The sequence below is a fragment of the Engraulis encrasicolus genome, chromosome 8, assembly GCF_034702125.1.
Source record: "Engraulis encrasicolus isolate BLACKSEA-1 chromosome 8, IST_EnEncr_1.0, whole genome shotgun sequence".
NCBI classification, from domain to species: Eukaryota; Metazoa; Chordata; class Actinopteri; order Clupeiformes; family Engraulidae; genus Engraulis; species Engraulis encrasicolus.
This window is the reverse complement of record NC_085864.1, coordinates 19690398-19715417: the sequence shown is the minus strand read 5'-3', so window position 1 is coordinate 19715417 and position 25020 is coordinate 19690398. Positions and strand designations below refer to the sequence as shown.

Below are 25020 nucleotides of genomic sequence, written 5' to 3'. Positions count from 1 at the left end.
AAGAATTTTGGTCACAACCTCAACACAAGCAAAATTCTGTGCACCCCCTGAAATTTCTGGAAAACCCCCAGGGTTGCCCACACCACTGCCCTACATCGTTGTACTCGCTAACATGACCTCACTTAACCCTTTCAGAGCCTCTATTATAAGCGTGTTACAAAAATGGCAATGACTTTGTCATGTCATGGCAATGAACATACTGTGAATGATGTAGTTGAGGCTAACAGTGAGGATGACCACCAGTGCCATCGGTATGACATTAATACAGTCTCTACAGTCTCCTAAACTATGACTTCCACAAGCTGATAAGTTATGTAAGGTTAACTGAAAAGCAATACAAGGTCCAAATAAAATTTTAGGAATCGACATAATGTATAAGACATACTCACTGTCATCGGATGTGCACTAGTTGGGAAGGGTGTTTCATAGACAGCTGTAGCTGAACGACAAACCAGAAAGTTTTAAAACATTACTCTTCTGTCTAAAGCTTTGAAAAGTATTATGTCATAATTCTAAAAGACAGAATGCTTAAAAAGTGGCACCTCTTTGTGTGCTTTTCCTGACCCACAGAAAATCATCCATTGGGCATTGTGCACATACACAGATATCCATAGACAGACAGTAAGACAGACAAGGTAAAAGGACACAATGTATTAGTATATTATTGCATTATATATATATATATATACATATATATATCAGCTGAAAAAATTGAGAGACCACTTCGAAATGTTCAGTTTTTCAGTTTGCTATGGATAAGCATGTGTTTGAGTAAAACCAACATTGCTGTTTCATTTTATAAACTACCGACAACATTTCCACCAAATTTCGAAAGAAAATATTGACATTTAGATCATTAATTTGCAGAAAATCTCAAATGGTCAAAATAACATGTAAGAGGCAATGTTTCCAAATCTCAAAAAGGCAAAGAAAAGAACATAATAGTAATATATTAACTTAGGAAGAGTTCAGAAATCAATATTTGGTGGTATGAGCCGGATTTGTAGTCACTGCTTTCATGCGTTTTGGTATGCAATCCATTAGTCCTTCACATTGTTATTGGATGACTTTATTCCAGCCCTGGTGTAAGAATTCAAGTCGCTGAGCTTGGGCTGATGGCTTGTGACCATCCAGCTTCCTCTCGATCACATTCCAGAGGTTTTCAAGGATGTTCGGGCCTGGAGTTTGGGCTGACCATGTCAGGGTATTGATCTGGTGGTCCTCTATCCACAGCTTGATTGGCAAGCTGAGTGGCTGGAGTATTGTCCTTCTCTTAAAAAAAACTATCCTCAGCGTTCTGGGGCATTGTCAGAATAGAAGGAATCATGTTTTGGCCCAAGGTAACTATGATGAATCTGACCGATTTCAGCCTTGCTGAAGCACCCTCAGATAATCACCTATTCTCTGCTAATTTTCACAGCAGGTGCAAAATACTGTGGTTCATAGACCTCCCCAGGTCTCTAGCTCACCATTAGATGACCAGGTGTTGTATTAGATGTGACAATTTTGGTCAAGGAGTGGTGATGATCTGAGGGTGCTTCAGCAAGGCTGAAATAGGTCAGATTCATCTTTGCAAATGGCACGTCTCTGAAGCCACGTACAAAGTTACCTTGGGTCAAGACTTGTTTCCTAATGTTCTGACAATGCTCCTGAACGTTGAGGACTGTTGTTTTAGAGAAGGACAATACTCCAGCCACTCAGCTTGCGAATCAAGCTGTGTGTGGATAGAGGACCACCAGATCAATACCCTGACATGGTCAGCCCAAACTCCAGGCCCGAACATCCTTGAAAACCTCTGGAATGTGATCGAGAGGAAGCTGGATGGTCACAAGCCATCAGCCCAAGCTCAGCGACTTGAATTCTTACACCAGGGCTGGAATAAAGTCATCCAATAACAATGTGAAGGACTAATGGATTGCATACCAAAACGCATGAAAGCAGTGACTACAAATCCGGCTTATACCACCAAATATTTCTGAACTCTTCCCAAGTTAATATGTTACTATTATTTTGTTTTTAAGTTAATATCAACTTGTTTTCTTTGCCTTTTTTTGATATTTGGAAACATTGCATTGTATGTGTTATTTTGACCATTTGAGATTTTCTGCAATTTTCTGATCTAAAATACAATGTTTTCTTTCGAAATTTGGTGGAAATGTTGCCGATAGTTTACAGAATGAAATAACAGTTTTTTTGTTTTACACAAACCCATACCTATCCATGGCAAAATCAGAAAAACTGAACATTTCAAAGGGGTCTCTCTATTTTTGCCGCAGCTGTATATATAGGCTATACATATATGTACAGGCCTGTATAATATAAGGCCTATATTGCATTTAATGCAGAAAGCAGACCAGGCCACACCAATTTAATTTGTTGGTTCTCGGATTCGCCTCTTGTATTTTGTAACAAAATGAAAAAAAAAAAAATCAGTTTGAATACCCCAAAAAATGAAATCGCTAAAAAAACCGAAGACTGCATGTTTTCATGAACGGGGAGGTGTCTCTTTAGTAGTTGGAGGTCATGTGACGTAGAGAACCAATAAAACCACTCCTTTCAACATGCCGATTACGACTAGCGAATCAGGAAACATGTTACATTCAAACATTTACAGACAAACATGCAATGGCAAGTTGAAGCCCCTGTGGGCAGTGTTGGGGGTAACGCGTTACAAAGTAACGTCGTTACGTAATTTAATTACTTTTGGCACTAACGTAGGAACGTAACGCATTACTCTTCAAATTTCAGTAATTTAATTACAGTTACTGCGCTGCCGTAACGGTCGTTACTCGATATAAATTTCAGCCTTGAAATCATCTTAAGGTCTGCTGTTATTAGTAGTTCTAGATGCAGCGAAGAGCTCTATGGGCTGTTTAAATCGCTTGTTTGAAATGTTTGATTACCATGAGAGGGCGTCAAACTAGTGGGTCCCGTTTTCCCCAGCCCTTCTCGAGCTCTCGGAAGTGGGTGTGTGAGAGCGCGCGCATGCAGACTGCTTTTCCTTCCTCGTGCATGCAAGGTCTTTCACTGGGACTTTCATGAGCCCATTGCGCTGTGATGTGGTTAACATATACTCCAATATTTGGAGTTCCATCATCATTTTTTTCTAACTTTTTAATTTACGCCATAGAGGGAAAGTGAAAGTGATTCGCTGCGCAGTTAAATCTACAGTCATTCCGAGTTCATCGTTACGCAAATGCATTCTAAAACAGCTGTACCCCATATCGCAAATGCCATAGCCTCTTTTGTGCTCACTGATGACAGCTAAATAGGCTACACGGCAAAAAAAAACAAAAAAAAAACAATTTGGGTTGCTCCGTCAGCAGCAGCTTCCAGCGCGAGTCAAGTAATTGGGAATAATAACGTGAGAACAATAGCGCAAGCAACACCATGGCGTTGAGGCCGCCACGTTCTTCAGGCTATTCAAATGTGCCTGATCAAACCGTCTTCCAGCACGAACGGATTCTGCATTCGGCAGAATCTTTAATAATAATGTTGATGCATATGCAATGCAATGCGCAGGAAACTGAAAGGCTTTGGAGTAGCCTGAGCTGCAACATCTGGGAGAGGATGTAAGCAGAGTGTCCTACCTACAACATTTCTGTTTGGTATGGTATGGTATACCTCACCTTACTCATTCTGTTTTTATTCTGAGACCAAAAGTAATTTTAATGCTGACATGACAATAAAAGACAATATTCTATTCTATGGCGTAATGTTAGACTAGATTCAAATGTATTGACACTTTTATAAACAGGCCTACAGGGCAACCATGAAATGCATTTTAGATGCGAGAATGACAATAGGCCTATATGAGGGATTCCATAGAGGTAGGCCTTTGCACAGATTAAAATATTAGGCCATTTACACAGCCGGCTTAAACCTTGGGAAGCAGGTGTATTATGAGGTGTGCTGGTTAAAATCCGTTTTCCCGCGAAAAAGTAAAGTAAAGTAATAAGTAACAAGTTACTTTTTAAATTTAGTAATAAGTAAAGTAATTCAGTTACAATTGAACGCAGTAACTAAAGTAAAGTAACTCACTACTTTTAAAAAGTAACTTACCCAACACTGCCTGTGGGTTAGCAGTAGCAGCGGTGAAACACAGTATTGCTCTTAGTGGAATTAGTGGAGTGGGATAGCAGTTTTAAAAAAGAAAAACAACAGCTATTCAACTGTTGAATCATCTCAGTTTATTCAAACCAGATTAATATAATAATTGCCCTGTGAGCTAATTTTGTGCCTGGTCTATTTGGCTGCCTTAATTCCCTTCTACACTGTCCTTCTCCATGTCCAGGTGTTTGCCTGTCTTGCACCTTCCTTTGGAGGTCCATGTGAGGCTGATATACAGGTGGTATAACGACACGACCAATTTTTTATTTTTTTTCGCCCTCTCGCTTCAACTTTTTCCTGAAAAAATCCGAGAACCAACAAATTAAATTGGTGTGGCCCCAAGTATGAAAAATGTGAACAAACCCCTTTTTCAACCCAACAAAGAACATTCCAATCCCAGCTGCAACGAGGGCAATTATAACAGCCAATACTATTCCAACTATGGCTCCAACAGACAATCCACAGTGTCCATTAAGTGAGTCAGGCACTGTGAAGACAAGAAGCATACAAACTCACACACAAGACGTTTTACAGTTCATATCAACGTGATTAAAGATATACTTTAATGTCTGTCATGTACTGTACATAGAGACACTGGTGTCACACGTAGTATAATGATTTTCTTGTGCACACACACAAACACACATGCACGCACACAAGTGCTCTACACTGGCACCAGCCAACTGGCCAAATGCTGGTAAAACATGGCTGTGGCTAGTAATACTTTCAGTGTCACAAGCCAATTTGACTAGCAGCTTATTCCTTGGTATGACATACGCATCATAGCCTATATTCTATTGTTTGCCCCTTGTGTATCAACTGTTTGTATTTAAGTTCAAGAAAAAGCTCAGCAACTCAGTTTCTATTTGCTTGATATACTTCCATGTCGAAAGCTACACTCTAATCTTGCTTTAGCACCTCATCTTTTGAGGTTAGACGTACACCATCATGATAAACAAAAAAAGCAATATACAATCTGTGGCTAGTGGAATTTCTGAATGGCTAGTGACTTAGAAAAACCACTAGCCACAGTGGTGGCCACAGCCCTGGCACACACACACACACACACACACACACACACACACACACACACACACACACACACACACACACACACACACACACACACACACACACACACACACACACACACACACAGTAATACCTATAACAGCTAGTTCAAAATCTCCCTTGTTGAAAAGCATACAAGAGTGGAATACTTGGTTGATTGTGGTGCTCGAGCAGTTGGGATCTGCATTTGCAACAACACCCAAATATCAACTTCTTGCTGTATTGATATTCAAATAATTTAGCAAAATCAGTTCAATGAGCATTAAGAAAATTAGTGAGCCACCATATGCCGGTATTAGCTACAGTATGTTATCTATGAGAGGGGGAAATTAAGATGAATTGGTTTATCTAAATTCATCTAAGCTGCATTAGAGATAGGCCTACAGGGGTGCTGTGGTACAGCACACTGTTGCACCTGACCATGAAAGATGTATACGACCCCATGGGTAGCCAGGTTTGAGTCCAACCTGGATTTAACCCTTCTCTCTCTCCCACTCATTTTTTGGCTAGTCTTAACTGTCCTGCCAAGCTAGTAAGCTCAAAAATGATTTAAAAAGAAATTGGAAATTTCATAAACATGGGATCAATTTTCTTATGCCATCGTGAGAGAATGCTATTCAATAGCTAATCCTATGGCTTACCCAGCACTGTGATGCTTGTTGGTGATGATAATGTGTACCTCTGTGTTTTACTATTATGGGCCCAGCAGGTGTATTCTCCACTCTGATTGGCCTGAACATTCTCCAGTCTGAGTTCTGGTCCCTGTTTACCCAGCAGGGTTCCATTCAGAGCCCACTGGATCTGGGCAGCAGGGCCGGACTCAGAGGAGCAGGACAAGACGATGCAAGAGCCTGAGATGTAGAACTCAGCTGGAGGTGTCACTGTAATGACAGCATTGTCTGGACCATCTGTAATTTACGTGCATAGAGTACATTTGATTGCTATACATGTAAACAGATTACATTTGGCTAAAACAAATAGCCTCTGCAAAGGTCAATAGGTTTTTTTTCAAATTATGAACTGTTGGTTATTTACAGTGATACATGGGTACAGGGCAGCGTAAAGGGCCTGGGACACAGCTTTTCTATCATGCCTGAATGCCTTGCTCCAGGGTACTTCTGCAAAGGATGAGGATGTCAAATACAGACTATTTGGGATTGAAACGGCTTTGCTTCTATCTAAAGAACACCTGCTTAACCATTGGGCCAATGATACTTGTATGACTTATTATGCCAATATAAATACTCCAAATGAAATGTTAGTTGTTTTGTCTTGAAGCAGCAAAGCATTAATATCTCTTTAAATCAATTACTTTGCACAATAGGATTTTTGGGTACACCAAGATTTGCACTGACAATGTGTTCACTCCTAATGAAAATGTGTAAGCTCACAACCATGAAAGACAGGATACAATACCATACTGAAATAATTCATGTAAGAATTAAATTAACCTTCATAAACTTGACTTCATGTTAATGAATTGTTCACTTACTGGCAATGGTTAGATGGACTTCAGGGCTGATTTCAGAGCTGACAATGTTTGATGCATTGCACTTGTATGGCCCAGTATCAAAGCGCGTCACACTCATTATCGTCAGTGTCCCATCGTCAATCAGAACTCCATCACTTCCGGTGACCTCATCACTCCTGTTAAACCATTGGAATGAGGGGGAGGAGCCAGAGGCAGAGCATGTGAGAGTGACAGAGCTGTTGAACTCCACCAGCTCAGTCTCACTGGCTATTAGTGTCATACTGGAGATTCTCTCTGGAGGTTAAACATGATACGGATGCAATTAGCATCTAGAGTAACGCTTTCCAATATCGCTACCAAAGTTGGGCAACTTGATTACTTTAGAAACAACTCCATTATGCCAGTATAATAATGAGAATAGCATAATTTCATGTGACATGGTGCCAGAAAAGGTATACTGTACCTTTTTGTGTGAAGTGCAACAGACAGAGACAGTGGTAATTTGAATGTGCTTGAATCAACATATGCATAATGACTAGCATCCTTGCATGATGCAGCTTAAAATGTTTTAGAAAGACGTTCTCAGTATTCAATATTGCAAAATTATGTTGCAGAAGCAGAAGACACCATTATTCAGAAAATGTCATGGGCTGTACTGTACAGATAATCTTGCATGTGCAATACCAGCCACATTAACAATTTAATAATGTTAGATTTCCAGGTATGCATAATTGATGCAGCATGGCAGAATAGTTACTGTTTGTAAATGTACATTACCATAACTCAATACACACATTATTCACAGACTGGTTAATATGATTTAATATCATTATATGTTCTCCATCAGAATAATGTTGGGCCTAAAAAATGAACTTAATTCACGCAGCAAAAGGAAGGGAAATATCTGATTTGATTGAATCTACATTATTATCAGCTTCTGTTTCTCACTGTAATAAAAACAACAGCAACAATACTAACAACAACAGTACATACCAAATACTGCTAGTGTCGTGGCTGCATTGCTGAGCACACCACCAAATGAAATGCTCAGAGTGTACTCCCCAGTGTCACTGAGAGTCAGGTCCCTGAGCACCAGTGTAGCTGTGGTTCCATCCACAGAGGCTCTGTCATTGTAAGTAGGATTCATGACCACTGTGCCAGCAACGGCAAAGCAGATTGACAAAGATCCAAATGACCAGGCGAATTGCTCAGATGCAGCAGACGGTGGGCTGATGAGCCTGAACTCCACACTCCCTCCTACTGTTCCATTCAGAGGTCCGATGATTTGTACATTTTGACACAAACACAACCCTGAAGAATATGGATGGCCTTAATTTTGGAGAATATACCTGTAGCTTAAATGGATTTTCCAACATGATACACATTCATCTTTGCATCCACACCATATACTTCTCATAGATCTTTTAAATATTTCTCTCATTGAAAAGACATACAAATCAGTTTCATGGTTTTAACTTCGGCCTGTACTATGTGCCTTACCAACTCCTGTTAGCATCCACACAGAGAAGAAAACCTGTGAATCCATTCAGCCTGAGGAGCTGCGAGCCGTGAGTTGTTGTGCTGACAAGACTGACATGAAACTTATCTGAGCTCAAACTCATGCTGTACTTTACTCCCAAAGACACAGCAATGTGGAGATGAGGAAATGGAAACGGAAAGCCAGGATTCACTGATGGTCTGTTTGGTTACAGTAGACTAAAATATGCAGTAGGGCTAGAGTAGTGTTTCTCAACGTGGGCGCTACAGCCCCCCAGGGGGCCGTTAGGGAGCCCTAGGGGGGCGTTGAGAATGATACAGCTGAGAGGGGGTGGGCTTAGTTGCCGATGCATTAGTCTATGTTATTTCTTAATACTAAGGGGGCGTTGGCAGGCTTATGATGAGGTCAAGGGGGCGTAGGGAGGCTTAAAATGAGGACGAGGGGGCGTGTCTTCAAAAAAGATTGAGAACCACTAGGTTAGAGGGAAGATTAATATATGGCCAGTTATATGGCCAGTGATAACACTGAAGCCAGTGAAGGTATTTTAGGCCAGACATGTTTTAATTACTCCATACTTGATGGTCGTCATAGTGGTGTAAAAGAACCCAGGCCTTATCTGCCCCCCAGTGAGCACAACAAGGAACTGCAATTAAAAATCCAAAGAGAAAAGGAGCAGATGGTTTCCCCAAGTCAGGGGTGAGTTTCTCAAAAGAGAAGTTGTTAGCCTGTTAGCAACTTTGATAGTTGCCAATGGGAAAATGCACTGAAACAAAGTCTAATGTAGTAATCAACTTTAGTTTTGAGAAATTCACCCCAGATTAAGTCAAGTCAAGTAAGCTTTTATTGTCAGTTTCTTCATATACACAGGTCATACAAGGAAATTGAAATTGCGTTTCTCTCTCTATACCAAATCTCTAATCCAGCACCTTTGCCACTGAGCCAAGCAGCTAGCTGTCATAAGCATTCCAGCAAAACAATATCACATTGCATTGAAGAGCTGTACAATAGAATTTTAGAGTTGTAGTGCAGGTGCTCGTTAAGAATAGAATGTTGAGAGAATGTGACAGTTGAGATGGAACCCTTTATTGGCAGCACCTGTTCTGATTAGCTGTGTATATATGGCGCTTTTTTCGCCGATCGGAATAGATCTGATCCGATTAGTCTGATCGGAATGAAGTGTAGGCTATACATTACACTGACCTCAAACGTTCGAATACCTGCCACGCGCGGTTACCAGGGACAGTGGTTAGCAACAGGCCGGGCTATATGGTTGAAACTGCGATAAACATGAACGTATCACTTGCTTTATTTATAATTTTAGTCTTTCTGAAAGTGCAGCGGGAAGCGACACTGCTGTACTTAATCTTGCGCTTATGGGCAGGTGCGTAACAGCGGCACTCTGACGCGCTGTTGTCACCAGTTCACTTAAAACACCTCACAAACAAGAAAGAAGTCTGTGGATGAGAATACGAAGCCAGGGTTAGTGGGAGAGAGTTGTTCAGCAGGAATTCAGCGACCAATAGGCCTAGGCGTTAAAATGTTAGGATAACCAGAGCTTCATTTGTTAAAATATGTGACACGATTGCGTCACAAACAACTAAGTGGAATAGAGTGTAGGCCTATACATGGACCATCTGATCGGACTACACCACCTCTCCTAGTTCGATTAGAACTCTGATCCGATCAAAGAAATCTAGTCCGATCGGGCCGTATACAAGGGAATTCCTGATCGGAGCAGAAAAATATCCCTATTCTAATCGGAGCAGAAGTGCCCATGTATACATACCTATTGTCTGTATGGCAGTTAGTATGGTCCACTGACTTGTTATACTCATTGAGAGTAACGGTTATACTACAAGTCAGTGGTATGGTCAGACATAGCCTATCTCTGGTATGGTGCTCTAAGGCAGAGGGCAGAATCAAAAACAGTTTCTTTTTAGTTTTTTAACAACAGCAATGTAAAGAACAAATAATGTGATATTGTATGACAGCTAGCTGCTTGGCTCAGTGGCAAAGGTGCTGGATAAGAGATATGGAGGTTGTGAGTTCGAATCCCACTCGGACCCATGTGGATTTCCAAAATTATATCATATGCAGTGTTCCTTAGCCAACTTAAAATACCATGTATGTCGTTCAGTATCAATGACTAAGGTGCTGGATTAGAGATAGGGAGGTTGTGAGTTCGAATCCCACTCAGACCCATGTTGATTTTCAAAATTATAGGCCTATCATATGCAGTGTCCTTAGCCAACTTAAAATAGCATTATCATGTAGGCCTAGGCAGAGGGCAGAATCACAACAGTTTCTAGTTTTTAGCTTGCCGTTGTAAAAAAAAGAATTGTCACATGTCCTTTCCACAGAAACGGTTTAACGGTTCAGTCACAAATGGACCTCTTGTTGCAGATGACATGACCTCTTCAGAAAGGCACTTCTAGAATCAATAGGACACAGCCATTGGGGGGGGGGGTGTTTACACACCTGCCATTTCAAAAGTAATGGGAGTTGGGACATCACCGTTTAGAGACATCTCATGGAGTTCGCTAACAATGCATCAACTAAACTTCTAAGTGAAAGTGTTGATGTTTTATGAACAAAAAAGCCTCCTACACTCTGATGTGTAGAGTGGCGGAACCTTCGTTCATGAGCGTTCTACCATTGTTTTCAATGGGGACCCAAACTTGCACAAAATTGCCAAAAACAGAAAAACGACAAGGGGGATGGACACACACAAAGCATTTTTTGAAATCTCCAAGCCGAGCCGGACGTTTTAGTGTTTGAATGGTGTCTCTACCTCAAAAGGCCTAGGAGGAGAAGCGGTTTCTATTTTTACTGACCTGCACAAGAGAATCAAGCAAGCAAGAAACTGTACTTAGAGATTACTATAAGCAGGACTTGCTCTGCAAGCCTGCTTAATTAATAGTGAAATACAAGTCAAGTCTATGCTGTCAAGTCAAACAGCAAGTCAAGTCTATGCTGTACTACACTGCAAAAAAGCCCTCTAAAAAAATAAGTAAAAAATATAGTGTTTTAGGTGAAAAATTGCTTATTTTGAGCAAAATAATCTGCCAGTGCAGCGAGCAAATTGGACTTGGTAAGAATTCTTAAAACAAGAAAATAAAATCTAAGCGGTAGGTATAGAAAAACACTTGAAACAAGTATAAAAATCTTATTTTTCTGTTGCTTGTTAAGATTTTTGCTCTTATTTTAAGCAATTTATTCTCCTTTATTAGTCATTATTGCTTAGAATTAGATGTCCTCCAAGAAATTATTGCTCAAAACAAGCATACAAGACGCTTAAAACAAGGCAAATTTACTTGTTTCCAGCTCACTTAAAGTCTTAAAACTAGTCTGATTTTCTTAGCTAGAATACTTATTTTCTCATGTAGAATTAATATCTTGTTTAGGTGTATGAGAAAAATATACTTGACAAGAACTTCAAAACATTTCTTTTATTAATATTTCATCAGCTGGACAAACATGCAGTCAAACGATAATAAAACACCAAAATCTTGACAATATAATCGTATGATTAAACAGAAATTAAACAGAAAACCTGAAATTATCAGTGTACTGTAACACATTAATTAATGTGGCCTGTTCAGAAATGTCATCTTTTTCATGAATGCTTACAACCACCATCAAATTCTAAGTAATGTCATAATCGCTTGGGCCAGATATGCAGTCAGATATCTTTGGCCGAAAAGCATACTCTCATCAGAACAGTATGTGTCTATTTACTCACTTATTTACTTAGACATTCATGAAAAAGATGTTATTTGTGAATGGACATTTTAGAATTAACCAACTGCCCGCAGGAGCACTTTTGACTCTTTGATTCTTTCTCAAAGTGGGGGAGGAGAGGGAGAGAGAAATGTTTTTAATTATGATATCAATGTGTCCATGAAGTGCTACTGAGGCGTTATTACGCCTTTCCTTATAGTGCTCATCTTTTAATCTGCATAGCCAATGTTTAGAAAAAAGCCCCTCAATGATACTCAATGCCATGCTGACAAAAGACAAAAAAGGACAAAAAAAATCATCAACTCAGATCAGAGAACAGCACACAAAAGTATTAATAGAAATGCGATGGATTGTCCTTTTATACAATGGCTTAGAACCTGAGATTGCCAGTGTCCAACATATTTACTGTAGTTTATAGTGATTGGACCTTTTGGGCATATTTTCCAAATTCACCAGAACATATATTTCAGTTCATCTGGATACTTAAAATTGTAAATCCAAATCCACAGAGTTGAGATTAAGGGTATATACCGGTAACCGAGTCCAAACAGCATCACACATGCACAAGAGATGCTCCGAGTTCACTGTACAGCTCCATGCCTTGTATCACAGTCTCTGGCACGGGATGTTCCTTGAAAACCATATACGTAGATGTGCAGTCTGCCTTTGGATCACTTCGCCACTCCAGTCCTGATGGTGGAAAAAGAAAATGCAGAAAGCTTAACACTGTGCACACACTTTTTATGTAGCTTTAATGGCACTAAATGTAAAAATGCTGATATCTAGTGAATGACAACCATGGCCACTAATAGGGGGCATTTAATAGTGTGCTTGTCAGTGATATGCAGGTGCCATTTATCGCATGCTCTCTTTATTGGGGTGCAGATCGTTTGTGAACACCATAATCAGAACTGTTCAAAATTCAGAGTCAGTGAACCTAGAGGTGGGCCATGCATCTCCCACACCTAATGTCTGACCTTCTAATACCTAATACCCAACTTCATTAGATTGTTTGCAACTCAAACACAATGTTTCCATTAGCTGCTGGAGCCATGAGTTATCCTACCTTCCTTCTGGCAACGCCTCCCTTCTCCTTGACAACCTCCAAGATGCTTCCTCAAGTATCTGTCAGGCACAGGAACTCTGCATTAACCTGTCAAAGACACATTACAAGAAAATTACATGGTTGTCAGGCCCAGTTGTGTTGTGCTTCCTGTCTGTCCTGTGACTTGTGGCTATGTCTTTCTATCTCTGGGCCTGCAGGTGGGGCAACACCTGTGGTCAAGCCACAAAGACATCCTACAGGACAGACATACAACAACACTTAAATACTATCTGCAGGCCATGCGGTGTAGACTGCCAGCTTATCTTAGACAAGCCTTTTGCACCTATGACAAAACACATAATTAGACTGCTGGAGTTGATGTCACAGAAATTACAAGATAAGATGAGGGCTAACATCACAATGGCATTGACTGACTTCTTGTAAAACCTAAATTGAGACCAGGGGTCAAGGAGAGTAGAGTAGCCTCAACCAAATATAATCTGCCATATCAAATACATCGTCACCACTTTTTAGACTGGGGAATATTGTCACCATTTAAGAATATTGGTAAATAACGTGACTACAGCCACTTAAGACAGCGTGAAATTAAAGTGAATTAAAATATTTTTCACCATATCCATATTTCATACAATACAAAATAACTGTTGACACCATGCCAACATGAAAATGACAGCTAATTGGCTAAAAAATATTTTTATCCTCATTTTGCTTTGGTGTAAGTAAAGTGTTCAAGCAGAGGGTAAAGTGTAAAACAATTGAACATGGACAGAAATCCTACCTTTTACAATGACTGTCTTCAAAGTCACATCTTCCACTAGCACAGGGGGTAACCATCTGTCAAGTTGAAAAACAGAGGTGAACCTTTTCTCACAATATCGGCAAACATGGCTTTTCAAAGGTGATATTCAGGACTGGCCAATAGTGACGCCCATTACAAAAAATATAATACATATTTTGAGTAACATGTGGGGCATTACAGGGCAATAGCAAGCTAGAGAGCAATAGCTAGCTGCTAAGCTAAACAGCAGCAGGTGTTCAATTATGTTTAAAATAATTATGCTGGTAAATTACACTTCAGACTCGATAAACCTTAAGGTTATTTTTTTTTTACTCCTAAAGATGTTGCACACGATCAGCTAATGTTTAAGAGTGGATATTTGAATGCAAGACAAACAGCTTGTCAGATCACACAGCATGATCTAACAATATTCGTATCAGTTAACTTTCCATACAGACAAAAGCGCCAAAAACATCACAATAGCGTAGTATACTTCACAAATGACTGTAATAGTGTCTTAATACAAGCATATTGCCAAAGATGACAAGGATTGAAACGGATTGTGAAACTTACCCGGCTGAAAACGATTGCCTCAATTTCAAAGCAGGAGACCACAGTGGGTTTACATACAGTGTTGAATCTCGCCCTCAAACCCGTGCCTGCAGTTCACCTAGGGAGCGCTGTCGAGACAGCAGAGCTCATAAGGCTGGCGCTAATAACTGACAATTGTGCTCGCTGTCTGCTGAAACTTGACAATATTACTGTAAGTTCTGAGAAACCAATGTGGATTTCAATGAAATGTACAATAACCTGGGAATTATGTCCTTCTGATTTCCTACAGCGTTGGCATTTATGAGTCAGGCTCCGCTAGCATCTTGCTAACAAAATTGCTTTACGGTCGTCGTGATCACAGCAATGCAGCCGGCCGACCAATCTAAACGCAGTGTGTGAAGCCACTCGTGACGTCATATTGACAATAAAGACGTATTTTACAAAGATCCAGCAAGTTTAAACATTCAAACTAACTGCTGTTTGAAAGGATAATCTATCCTGCCTTTTGGAAAAAATAAAATGAAACGATGATACCAATTCTCTCCCAAAGCAATGGCAGCATCGTGGTTGAGCTCCATGGGACCACATTCATTTCAACAGCCTCTGCGCTCCTTGGCGCTCCTCTGCGCTGTCTGGATGGCGCCACTTAGTGGACAGTACCACCCGGATAAAGTAGCGAGATTCCTCTCTCGTATTACCCATAAACTCTCTCTGAGGAGACCAACTGACGAATAGGAAGTGACGTAATTCCATTTCCGGTTTTACCCTTTGGTGATTTTTTTTTGTTTTTGTTTGTTATCCCACCTGAATTACAGCATGAATTTCACATATATAGTTTTGGTTTATGTAAAATATTTCTGTAGCAACAGAAATGTTCTAAGCTATGAGATAGCCGTCTCTCATTGGCTCCCATTATAGCCCCGTTGGCGCACGCAGCCAAGTAAAAGATGAATGGGAGCCTATTGGGCTAAATGGCTCAGCAGGGATTTGTGACGATTCTGTTCTCTGGTTTGTAAATATGTGTGCACATTCTGTACCTTATCATGGAAGTTGTATTAGAAGGGAAGTTAAAGGTTCCTGACATGGCTTTGTTCTCCCAAAGACGTGTTAGTTTTGTCCTGCAACACGCTAGCATTCGGCTAATACCTGCTGGCTGAGGAATCTCTGCGACTATTCACGACCAGAGCTGACGAGAGACGTACTCTGACTGATCCTCCTAGCAGAGACATCTACAGTCACCTCAACCCCCACCACCGTCCAACATGTTAATTGAAGGTGCCCAAATTCTTAAGGATGAGCGCAGTCATTTCCTTTACCCCATGTACACATGCCGCTTTTCCACCACCTTAAATGCAATAAATAACAGGTGTCCGCAACAATCCTAACATAACTTTAAACACATCGACATCTGAAGTCAGACTTAAAACTACAAAACAAATGGCGTATGCCGTAAAGTCGATTGTCACGTGTTATGTCATTGCTATAGTTGAAATAAGGGTCATTTTCACGAATCTAACACTTGACAAGATGCAAACGTGTCGGCAAATGCTTTCACTTACTCATATCTATCGAACGCGACTTCATTGTTTCCAGGGAAAAAATCACACGGGCAGATAGTTCTAAGAGAAGCGTACAGCCCCATTGGCACCCATTCATTATTTACTTGGCTGCGATAACATAGCTGCAGTGCCACTCCTGGCCACACCAGCTAGTTGTCGTTCTTGTACAAGATTCCATTTTCTTTGGTAACAACTTGGTGCCAGCAGGAAGAAGATAAATACTGTCAATGAAAACGTGTTTCGGCAATAGGCGATTCATTTTTTACTGCCACCTACTGTTCTGGAGTGTGATGTGCATGTCAGTTAATATTATGAGCTTTTTTCAAGTGCATAGGCCTACATTATTTGTTTAGATTATTTGTTTAAAAGTTAATACGCGGACAGTTCAAATGGTGTTTATATGATTTCAATATTCCTTAAATTGTTTGTATACATATCTTAATATTTACCAGGACCCAGAAACATTTTTTGAGTGTGCCTTAAATGAACACAAAAAAACCTGTTGCCCTTGCTGTTGCAGTTGTGCAAAAGGAAATAAAATGTGCATTGAAGCACTTTATTTTGTCAAATCATATTGATCTAGATGTTATAACTTCAGGTAGGCTATAGGCCTATGTTTGCTGATTAATAGGCCTATACAAGACATGTCCAATTAGTGTAACGATGGAATCTTATGATAGATAACAAACTAAAAATGTCGTCTGAACAGATGCTGATATTTCTGAAGATATTCACTTTTGTTTTTATCAGCAGCAAGGACCATGCTATACATCTTATCATAGAATTAAGTGAAATAACTCACAACCTTTTTTGCTCTGATGACGGAAACTTTACAAAAACTGAGACAGAGCATCATCTTTAAAAAGCAGCATCCTGAACAACTGGGTACTTTGATGAGACACATGTGCATGAGGTTAGAGTCAAAGCATTATTTTTTATTCTAAATTTCTAAATTAAATTAGGCCTATAAAATGTCTGCAAATGTCTTGTAAATCAAAGCAAAATGGCCCTGCCGTGGGCAACTGGTAGGGCACTCGTCTGCCGTGTGGCCGACCCGGGTTCGATTCCCGGTCCGGGTCATTTGCCGACCCCTTCCCATCTTTCTACCCATTCGCCTCCTGTCCACCTCTCAAACTGTCCTGTCATCAATAAAGTTGTAAAAAAGACCAAAAACAATCTTAAAAAAATAAAATAAATACAATCATAGCAAAATTGACGAAAGTAGCCTACCCATCAAACAAACAGTATATTTGCTCATGAAAAAGAATTGGGCCACACATCAGCGGTATCAAGGCGTCAGAGGCATATGTCAGTTCAAAGATTAGATTTTTTGAATATCATCTCTGAAATGGATGTTTCTTGGTAACAATTAGGAAAGACAATAATCACAGATATGGGACTCCCTATTTTTTTTAAATATATTTTAGTGATTCATCTACAGTATATTTTGCGGTGAATTTCAAGTGTTTGACACATTGAGATGGGATACAGATTTACAATCATGAAATTGCTATGCCAAATGCTGCACAGACAACAGAAATGTCAAAGCTATGAATCTTGAATGGAAATCTCATTGGCCCTATTCATTTTTATGCAATCACAGTTGATTAGCTAGAATATCTTAGTGAGATCGAGCCAGTTCTTAAAACAGGTTCATTTGGATTGTCTTATTGTCTTGAAACAAGTAAAAATGTACTCACAGTCTAATTGTTAATGCAACTCTGTCAGTATGTGTTCTATTTTAAGAAAAAAGCTGCTCAGAACCAGTTTTATTATCTAGGTAGGATAAAAAAGTTTTCTTGAAACAAGTCAATTCATCTTAACAATAGTCAGTCTTACCAAGAAAATACATTCAAAAACAAGTCTAATGAGACCAAAATGCTGAATTCAAGTATAATACACTTGTACAGATTTTCGTTTTTTGCAGTGTAGGCCTACACAGTGCAGTCCAGCATAGTCCATTTTAGTCCTGTTGGTCAAGTAGCAGCATTTTAGCAGCATAATGTGTTGTGCTGTATGTGTAGGAGGTAGTGCAGGAAGGTGCAAAGTCACATAGTGCAAGCAGTTCTTGGTAATGGAGATCTGAGAGTGCAGGTATGTAATATGGAGCAGTTCCATAGGTTTTGTGTGTGTGTGTGTGTGTGTGTGTGTGTGTGTGTGTGTGTGTGTGTGTGTGTGTGTGTGTGTGTGTGTGTGTGTGTGTGTGTCCTTGCCCTCTGGCACCCTTGGGCCCCCCACCCCCTGACCTGGCTTGGCCTAGGGACTATACCAGTTTATTTTACACTATATTGGCTATATTGGCACATGGAGCACCTTGGAAAGATTATTACTGCAAAGGCTGTTTTGAAGGCTGGTTTGGGTCGCGGCCGCATAGTTGGCCTGGCCCCTTGGGGCCTGCAGTCCCCTGGTCCTGGGCCCACTAGGGCCAGTCATTAATCCACCCCTGCCTAACACAAACCTCTTTGCGCTGCTAAACTCATGCAGACGACTGCAGAAGGCTGTTTTGAAGGCTGGTTTGGGTCGCGGCCGCATAGTTGGCCTGGCCCCTTGGGGCCTGCAGTCCCCTGGCCCTGGGCCCACTAGGGCCAGTCATTAATCCACCCCTGCCTAACACAAACCTCTTTGCGCTGCTAAACTCATGCAGACGACTGCAGATCCTCCATGCCCAAACAGAAGGACTGAGGAGGAGTTTTTATCCTCCGGCAGTTGAACTTGAAATTGAACTTGACTGAGGTCCCCTGACCCCTGGAACAAGGCACCTAATCCTTGCCTGATTTTCATCGACTTTCAGATCTCGTACTGAGATTCTGGTCTGACCAAGAAGATAACAACGTTTCCAAACAGCATGGTTAATCCATCTCCCTCGGTTTGCAAATGATCAATCCCAAAAAGCTGTGCCGAAGTTAAAACAAACATTTTCTTAGTCCCAATAGAACGTCTCTTCTTAAACCATGTCACTGCCTTGAACAAGCCTCTACCCAGGACCGTTGGAGATGCTCAAAGTTGATTGGTTCCTGACAAAGTGGGTGGAGTTCCCCAGCCAGGCGGAGCTCAGGAAGTACCTGAGCAAGCTCTTTTCATGAGTAATTTTGCAGCACAGAAGGTATCATTAGGAGGGCGGAGCCTGGGTAACCTAATCCCACATTGTTCTGAGTAACCGATACTCATGAACGGCGTGACGTTTTCCATGTGCGTTACGCCCATTTATGGGGGAAAACAACCCATACAAGTCAATCGGTAATGTTGGGGTTCAATAAACGAAAGGGGACCTGTAGACAAGCGTTGTTCACGCGCAACATGCCGAAAACGTGTTGTGTTGCCGGCTGTTCAAATAATATAGCCAAACAGCCGTGGCTGAAGCATGGAATCTGTTCATTTAGGTTAGCCGATGTAGCATGTAAGTCAATGAGACATTCGGTTTGTTTTCACCCATTGTTCTGTACCTTTAAATGCCCGTGCCTCACTGGGCATTTGTTTAGGGTTGCCCTGGCAACCGACCTGTCAAAATCAGTTAATACTTACCGTAACCAACTTACCTCCTCCAGTGATTCTTCCTTCTTCCTTGTTTCTAATACTCCTAAAGTAAATACCGTCTGTAAGTAATCATCTTAATCCATATTTCTTATTCCTCTGATTAACCTAACTTGTGATTTAACTGTTTATTTAAATATCATACATTTTCCTTGATCTCCTTCCCATATACCTCCGGTAATCTTCCCTCCCGTAATCGTCTCTTCTTCTTCTCAAGACACAGCAGATGTTTAATGGACTTAATAGACTTAAATGGACTTTATTATTGAATACTTTTTGTTTTATACTTTGTTACAGTTAAACCTTTCTTCATTAAATGGAATCAACGGCATCCTGACTCGCCCGTTTTCCTCTCACAAATGAATGAATGAGTTGGCTGGCTGTTCATGACAGATACTGGGGACAGCACAGTTTAAAGACGATTTCTAAGGAGGTTTGAACAACAGAAAAAAGGTATGTCGGATCGTTACTCTTTACACTCTGGCTCATCAAGAAGATCCAGATCATCCACATCAGCAGCCGTTATCGCACGAGCTAGGGCACAAGCAGCTAAAGCTCGGGCAGCATTCGCTGAGGAGGAAATAGCCATAAAAGTTGATAAGGCTAAACTTGAAGCTAATTTAGAAGCCCTAAACCTAGCAAAGGAGGCTGCCGCGGCTGAAGCCGAAGCCGAGGCGCTCGAAGCGGCAGAAATATACGAGCAGGCACCAGAATCACAGTTCATCCAAGAACAATTAACGGACAAAATAGCGTCGCCAGAAAACGCAGAGAAGCGCATACGAGACTATGTAGACGCCTTGCCGGTGACAACCGTTAAGCCAGAGTCAATCACAGAAAATCAACGCACAGTGCCAGTAGCAGTCATAGAAAATGAATATCTACCAGCAGTGGAATATCTACTTACACCAGAAAATGCTGTAGGCTTTTACCAATCACAGCACTCCCAAATACCATCAAAAAATGCACAGCCTCCTCTTCAAACACCAAGCCTATGCCCCTCAATGCCAACACTCGTTCACAGACAAGAGCCATATAGCCGCCAGCAGCACAGCCTTTACTCAGCGACGCCCATGGCCCATAATAACCAGCACTATAGGCCTACCAGTCAACCAGTGACATGTGAACAGTACCCCCCAAATTCACCTGCATCATCACATCCACCCGATGAACTGTTCAATATGGCCAGATATTTGGCGCGCAGGGAAATGGTCAGTACAGGCCTAACCAAATTCGATGACAGTCCAGAGTCTTACAGGGCGTGGAGATCCTCCTTCCTGAACGCCATTAATGACCTAAACTTGTCTGCCAGTGAGGAGCTCGACCTACTGACCAAATGGCTTGGCAAAGAATCATCTAGTTATGTAAGAAGGCTTAGGGCCGTCCACATAGGGAACCCCAACGCAGCTTTACAGATGGTTTGGGCACGGCTTAATGAGATCTATTGCTCCCCAGAAGCTATTGAGCAAGCTCTTCTGACAAAACTTGACAACTTCCCAAAAATCACAAGCAAAGACTACTCTAAGCTTAGAGACCTGGGAGATCTCCTCATGGAGTTGCTTTCGGCCAAAGAGGATGGGTACCTTCCTGGGCTCCTAGTGTTAGACACAGCACGCGGCATGAATCCCATTGTAGAGAAATTGCCATTCGGGCTGCAAGAAAAATGGATTTATGAAGGCTCTAGATTCAAGGCGACACACAAGGTCACATACCCCCCCTTTTCGTATTTTACTGACTTTGTCTGCTATAATGCAAAAGTAAGGAACGACCCATGCTTTATGCAGCTCAACACCAGCTCAGACAACAGCCCCACACCAAAAGCAAAAAGTAAAATGGCTGTGACAGTTCACAAAACTGACATAGACTCCGACACTAACCATGAAGCTGAGAGCAGTTGGCAAGGTGACGTGGCCACGCACTGCCCCATACACAACAAACCACACCCCCTTTTCAAATGCAGAGGTTTCAGACTAAAATCAATGCAAGAAAGAAAGGCCTATTTAAAAGAGCAGGGGATATGTTTTAGGTGCTGTGCTTCAGATGCCCATCTCGCAAAACAGTGCAGAGTCACCCCAAGGTGTGTCGAATGTGGAAGTAATGCCCATGTCAGTGCCCTACATCCAGGTCCACCGCCCTGGTCAACAATGCGCTCCGAGGTGGCCGAAACGGACGGCGGGGAGAGAGACGAACTGGCGCAACCATCAGAGGTCAACGCCAACTGCACAAAGATCTGCGGAGAGGGCCATGCAGGCAAGTCATGCGCGAAGATCTGCCTCGTCAACGTCTATCCGCAAGGGAAACCCGAAAAGGCCGTGAAGATGTACGCTATGCTTGATGACCAGAGCAACAGATCCCTGGCAAGGTCAGAGTTTTTCAATCTCTTCAACATCACCAACAACGAAACTCCATACTCTCTAAAAACATGTGCCGGCATAGTGGAAACCCGTGGTAGGAGAGCCGACGGCTTCTGCATTGAATCACTCAGTGGTAGTGACAGCCTCTCACTCCCAACCCTCATCGAATGCAACGAAATACCAGACAACAGAGCTGAAATACCCACACCAGAGGTCGCCATGCAACATCCACACCTTAGGCCCATCGCATCAGAAATCCCACAGCTAGACCCTAATGCACAAATCCTGCTGCTGCTAGGCAGAGATGTGCTTAGAGTGCACAAAGTCAGACAACACATCAATGGCCCTAACAATGCCCCTTTTGCCCAGAGGCTGGATCTGGGCTGGGTCTTGGTCGGCGAGGTATGCCTTGGAAGTGTGCACAAACCAAAAGTGCACTGTGCAAAGACTCACGTGCTAGACAACGGGCGCCCTTCACTCCTAACTCCGTGCCCCAGTCACCTACAAATTAAAGAACTGCCAAACACACCTACAAGGAACGCAAAAGAAAAGACAATGGGAAGTTTAGTTTTTCAAGAGACAAAAAATGACAACAAACTCGCTCTATCCATGGAAGATGAGAAATTTCTGAACATTATGAACAAACATGTGTACAAAGATGAGTCCAACAGCTGGGTCGCACCTCTGCCTTTCAGACATCCACGCCCTCACCTCCCTAACAACAAAGATCAGGCTCTCAGTCGCCTCTCCTCCTTGCGCCGCACCTTGGAAAAGAAACCCCAAATGAAAGAACAATTCATAGGTTTCATGCAAAAAATACTTGATAACGATCACGCTGAGCTTGCTCCACAACTCCACGACGAACAAGAATGTTGGTACTTACCATCCTTTGGAGTGTACCACCCCAAAAAGCCCAACCAAATCAGAATAGTTTTCGACTCCAGCGCTCAACACCATGGTGTGTCTTTGAATGATGTTCTACTCAGTGGACCAGACTTAAACAACAGCCTGATGGGAGTCTTGATCCGTTTCAGGAAAGAGTTGGTGGCCATAACAGCAGACGTTCAGCAGATGTTCCACTGTTTCGTGGTGAGGCCAGACCACAGAGACTATCTGAGGTTCTTGTGGCACCGTGACAACGACCCCACAAAAGACATAGTAGAATACCGCATGAAAGTCCACGTCTTTGGCAATAGGCCCTCTCCTGCTGTGGCAACGTACTGTCTGAGGCGAGCTGCACAACAGTCCGAACAGGAGCATAGCAGTACCACCAGACGCTTCATTGAACGCAACTTTTATGTGGATGATGGGCTCATCTCCCTGCCCACAGAAGCAGAAGCCATACGTCTTCTCCAGACAACACAGTCCCTACTGTCTAAATCCAATCTGCGGTTGCACAAGATAGCCTCGAACAGCGTCAATGTTCTGAAAGCCTTCCCCAAAGAAGACCACGCCGAAAATATCAAAGACCTTGATCTGGAGGAAGACACACCACACATACAGAGAAGTCTGGGGCTCACCTGGGAAATCACCTCCGATACATTCAGCTTCCAGGTGGCGGACGACGACAAACCATTCACAAGACGTGGTGTACTATCAACTGTGAATAGCCTGTATGACCCACTTGGCTTTGCAGCCCCTGTGACAATACAAGGCAAACTTCTACTCAGAGAACTCTCAGTGAACAGCATCGAGTGGGACTCACCATTGCCCGAGAACAAAAGGATGGAGTGGGAGTCATGGCGTGATTCACTAAAAGCCCTTGAACAACTTCAAATCCCTCGCACATATGCAACACAGTCACTGTCAAAGGCCAAAAGAAAGGAGATCTGCATATTTTCAGACGCTTCCACGAAAGCCATCGGCGCTGTCATCTACCTCAAAACCACAAATGAGGATGGAGCCTGCCAGCTTGGATTCATTCTAGGAAAGGCAAAGTTAGCTCCCAAAGCAAACCTCACAATACCCCGACTAGAATTGTGCGCAGCAGTGCTCGCCGTCGAAATCACAGAATTTGTTCTGGATGAGATTGACTTTGAACCAGACGCCGTACATTTCTTCTGTGATAGCAAGGTTGTGTTAGGATACATCTACAATGAAACAAAACGCTTCTACGTGTACGTGCACAACAGAGTACAACGCATTAGACAGTTCACCACTCCAGAGCAATGGCATTATGTGCCCACACAGCACAACCCCGCAGACTTTGCATCAAGAGCAGTGTCAGCATTGCAACTAGCAAACACTTCTTGGCTGACAGGACCAACCTTTCTATGCAGACCACATGACACAAGCATGACCACCACACAAGCCACCTTTCAACTGATCGACCCAGACCACGACGCTGAAGTCCGTCCAGAGGTAGGCGTGTACATCACCCAAGTCAGTCCACAACAGCTACAGCCCGAACGCTTCGAAAGATTTTCAAAATGGTCTGTACTCCTGAGAGCAGTTGCTTCACTTATCCATGTGGCTCGTGCTTTCAAGTCTGCAAGTCTGAACGACATGACATGCAAAGGATGGCATCACTGTGTTCAACCTCCGACAGCCGAAGAGCTGCTGCAGGCAAGCAACATCATCATTCAGTCTGTTCAAAGAGCAGCCTTTCCTGAAGAGTTCAGAGCATTATCTCAAAGAAGCACCCTGCCTAAGAACAGTCCTCTCACAAAGTTGAATCCCATCTTAGATGGAGAAGGCATGCTTAGAGTTGGTGGTAGACTGTCAAATGCTGAGGTTGGAGACAATGAAAAGCGCCCACTTATTTTACCTGGTGGCCACCACATCTCTCTGCTCCTGATTCGTCATCACCATGATCGAGTACGCCACCAAGGCCGTCTCTTCACTGAAGGAGCCATACGTGCTGCAGGATTGTGGCTTGTAGGTGGGAGGAGACACATTAATAAGGTGCTGCACAAATGCATCACCTGCAGGAAACTCCGTGGTGTCACAGAGAAGCAGAAGATGGCAGACCTTCCTAAAGAACGACTCTGCGTGGCGCCTCCATTTACTCACGTCGGACTTGATGTTTTCGGGCCTTGGAATGTGACCGCTCGGCGAACCAGAGGAGGGATGGCCCAAAGTAAGCGCTGGGCAATTCTGTTCACCTGCATGAGCACACGAGCCGTCCACATCGAACTCATAGAGTCTATGGACAGTTCAAGTTGCATTAATGCCATCCGCAGACTTTTTGCCATCAGGGGCCCAGCCAAGACCTTTCACTCTGACTGTGGCACAAACTTCATTGGCGCAAGCAAGGAATTAGGATTCAGAGAAGTGATGCAAGAACCCAATG

General features: G+C 42.3%; 1 protein-coding gene and 1 long non-coding RNA gene across 4 annotated transcripts; both read right to left on the bottom strand.

The window, feature by feature from the left end:
* Positions 1-5811: 5811 nt before the first annotated feature.
* LOC134454831 (carcinoembryonic antigen-related cell adhesion molecule 1-like) lies at positions 5812-7799 on the bottom strand. Its single transcript, XM_063205990.1, has 3 exons — positions 7646-7799; positions 6674-6946; positions 5812-6089 (listed from the first exon to the last, which is right to left on the bottom strand). The coding sequence occupies exons 1-3, from the start codon at positions 7797-7799 to the stop codon at positions 5812-5814; spliced, it is 705 nt and encodes a 234-aa protein (XP_063062060.1).
* A 3785-nt stretch (positions 7800-11584) lies between these two features.
* LOC134453568 (uncharacterized) lies at positions 11585-14342 on the bottom strand. 3 transcript variants are annotated; one of them, XR_010035658.1, is made up of 4 exons: positions 14309-14342; positions 13736-13791; positions 12958-13044; positions 11585-12581 (listed from the first exon to the last, which is right to left on the bottom strand). It is a non-coding gene; the product is annotated as an uncharacterized LOC134453568 (long non-coding RNA). The 3 variants fall into 3 exon arrangements; XR_010035657.1 differs by lacking the exon at positions 14309-14342 and having other exon boundaries at positions 13736-13976; XR_010035659.1 differs by lacking the exons at positions 11585-12581; positions 12958-13044 and adding an exon at positions 13230-13279.
* Positions 14343-25020: the final 10678 nt, after the last annotated feature.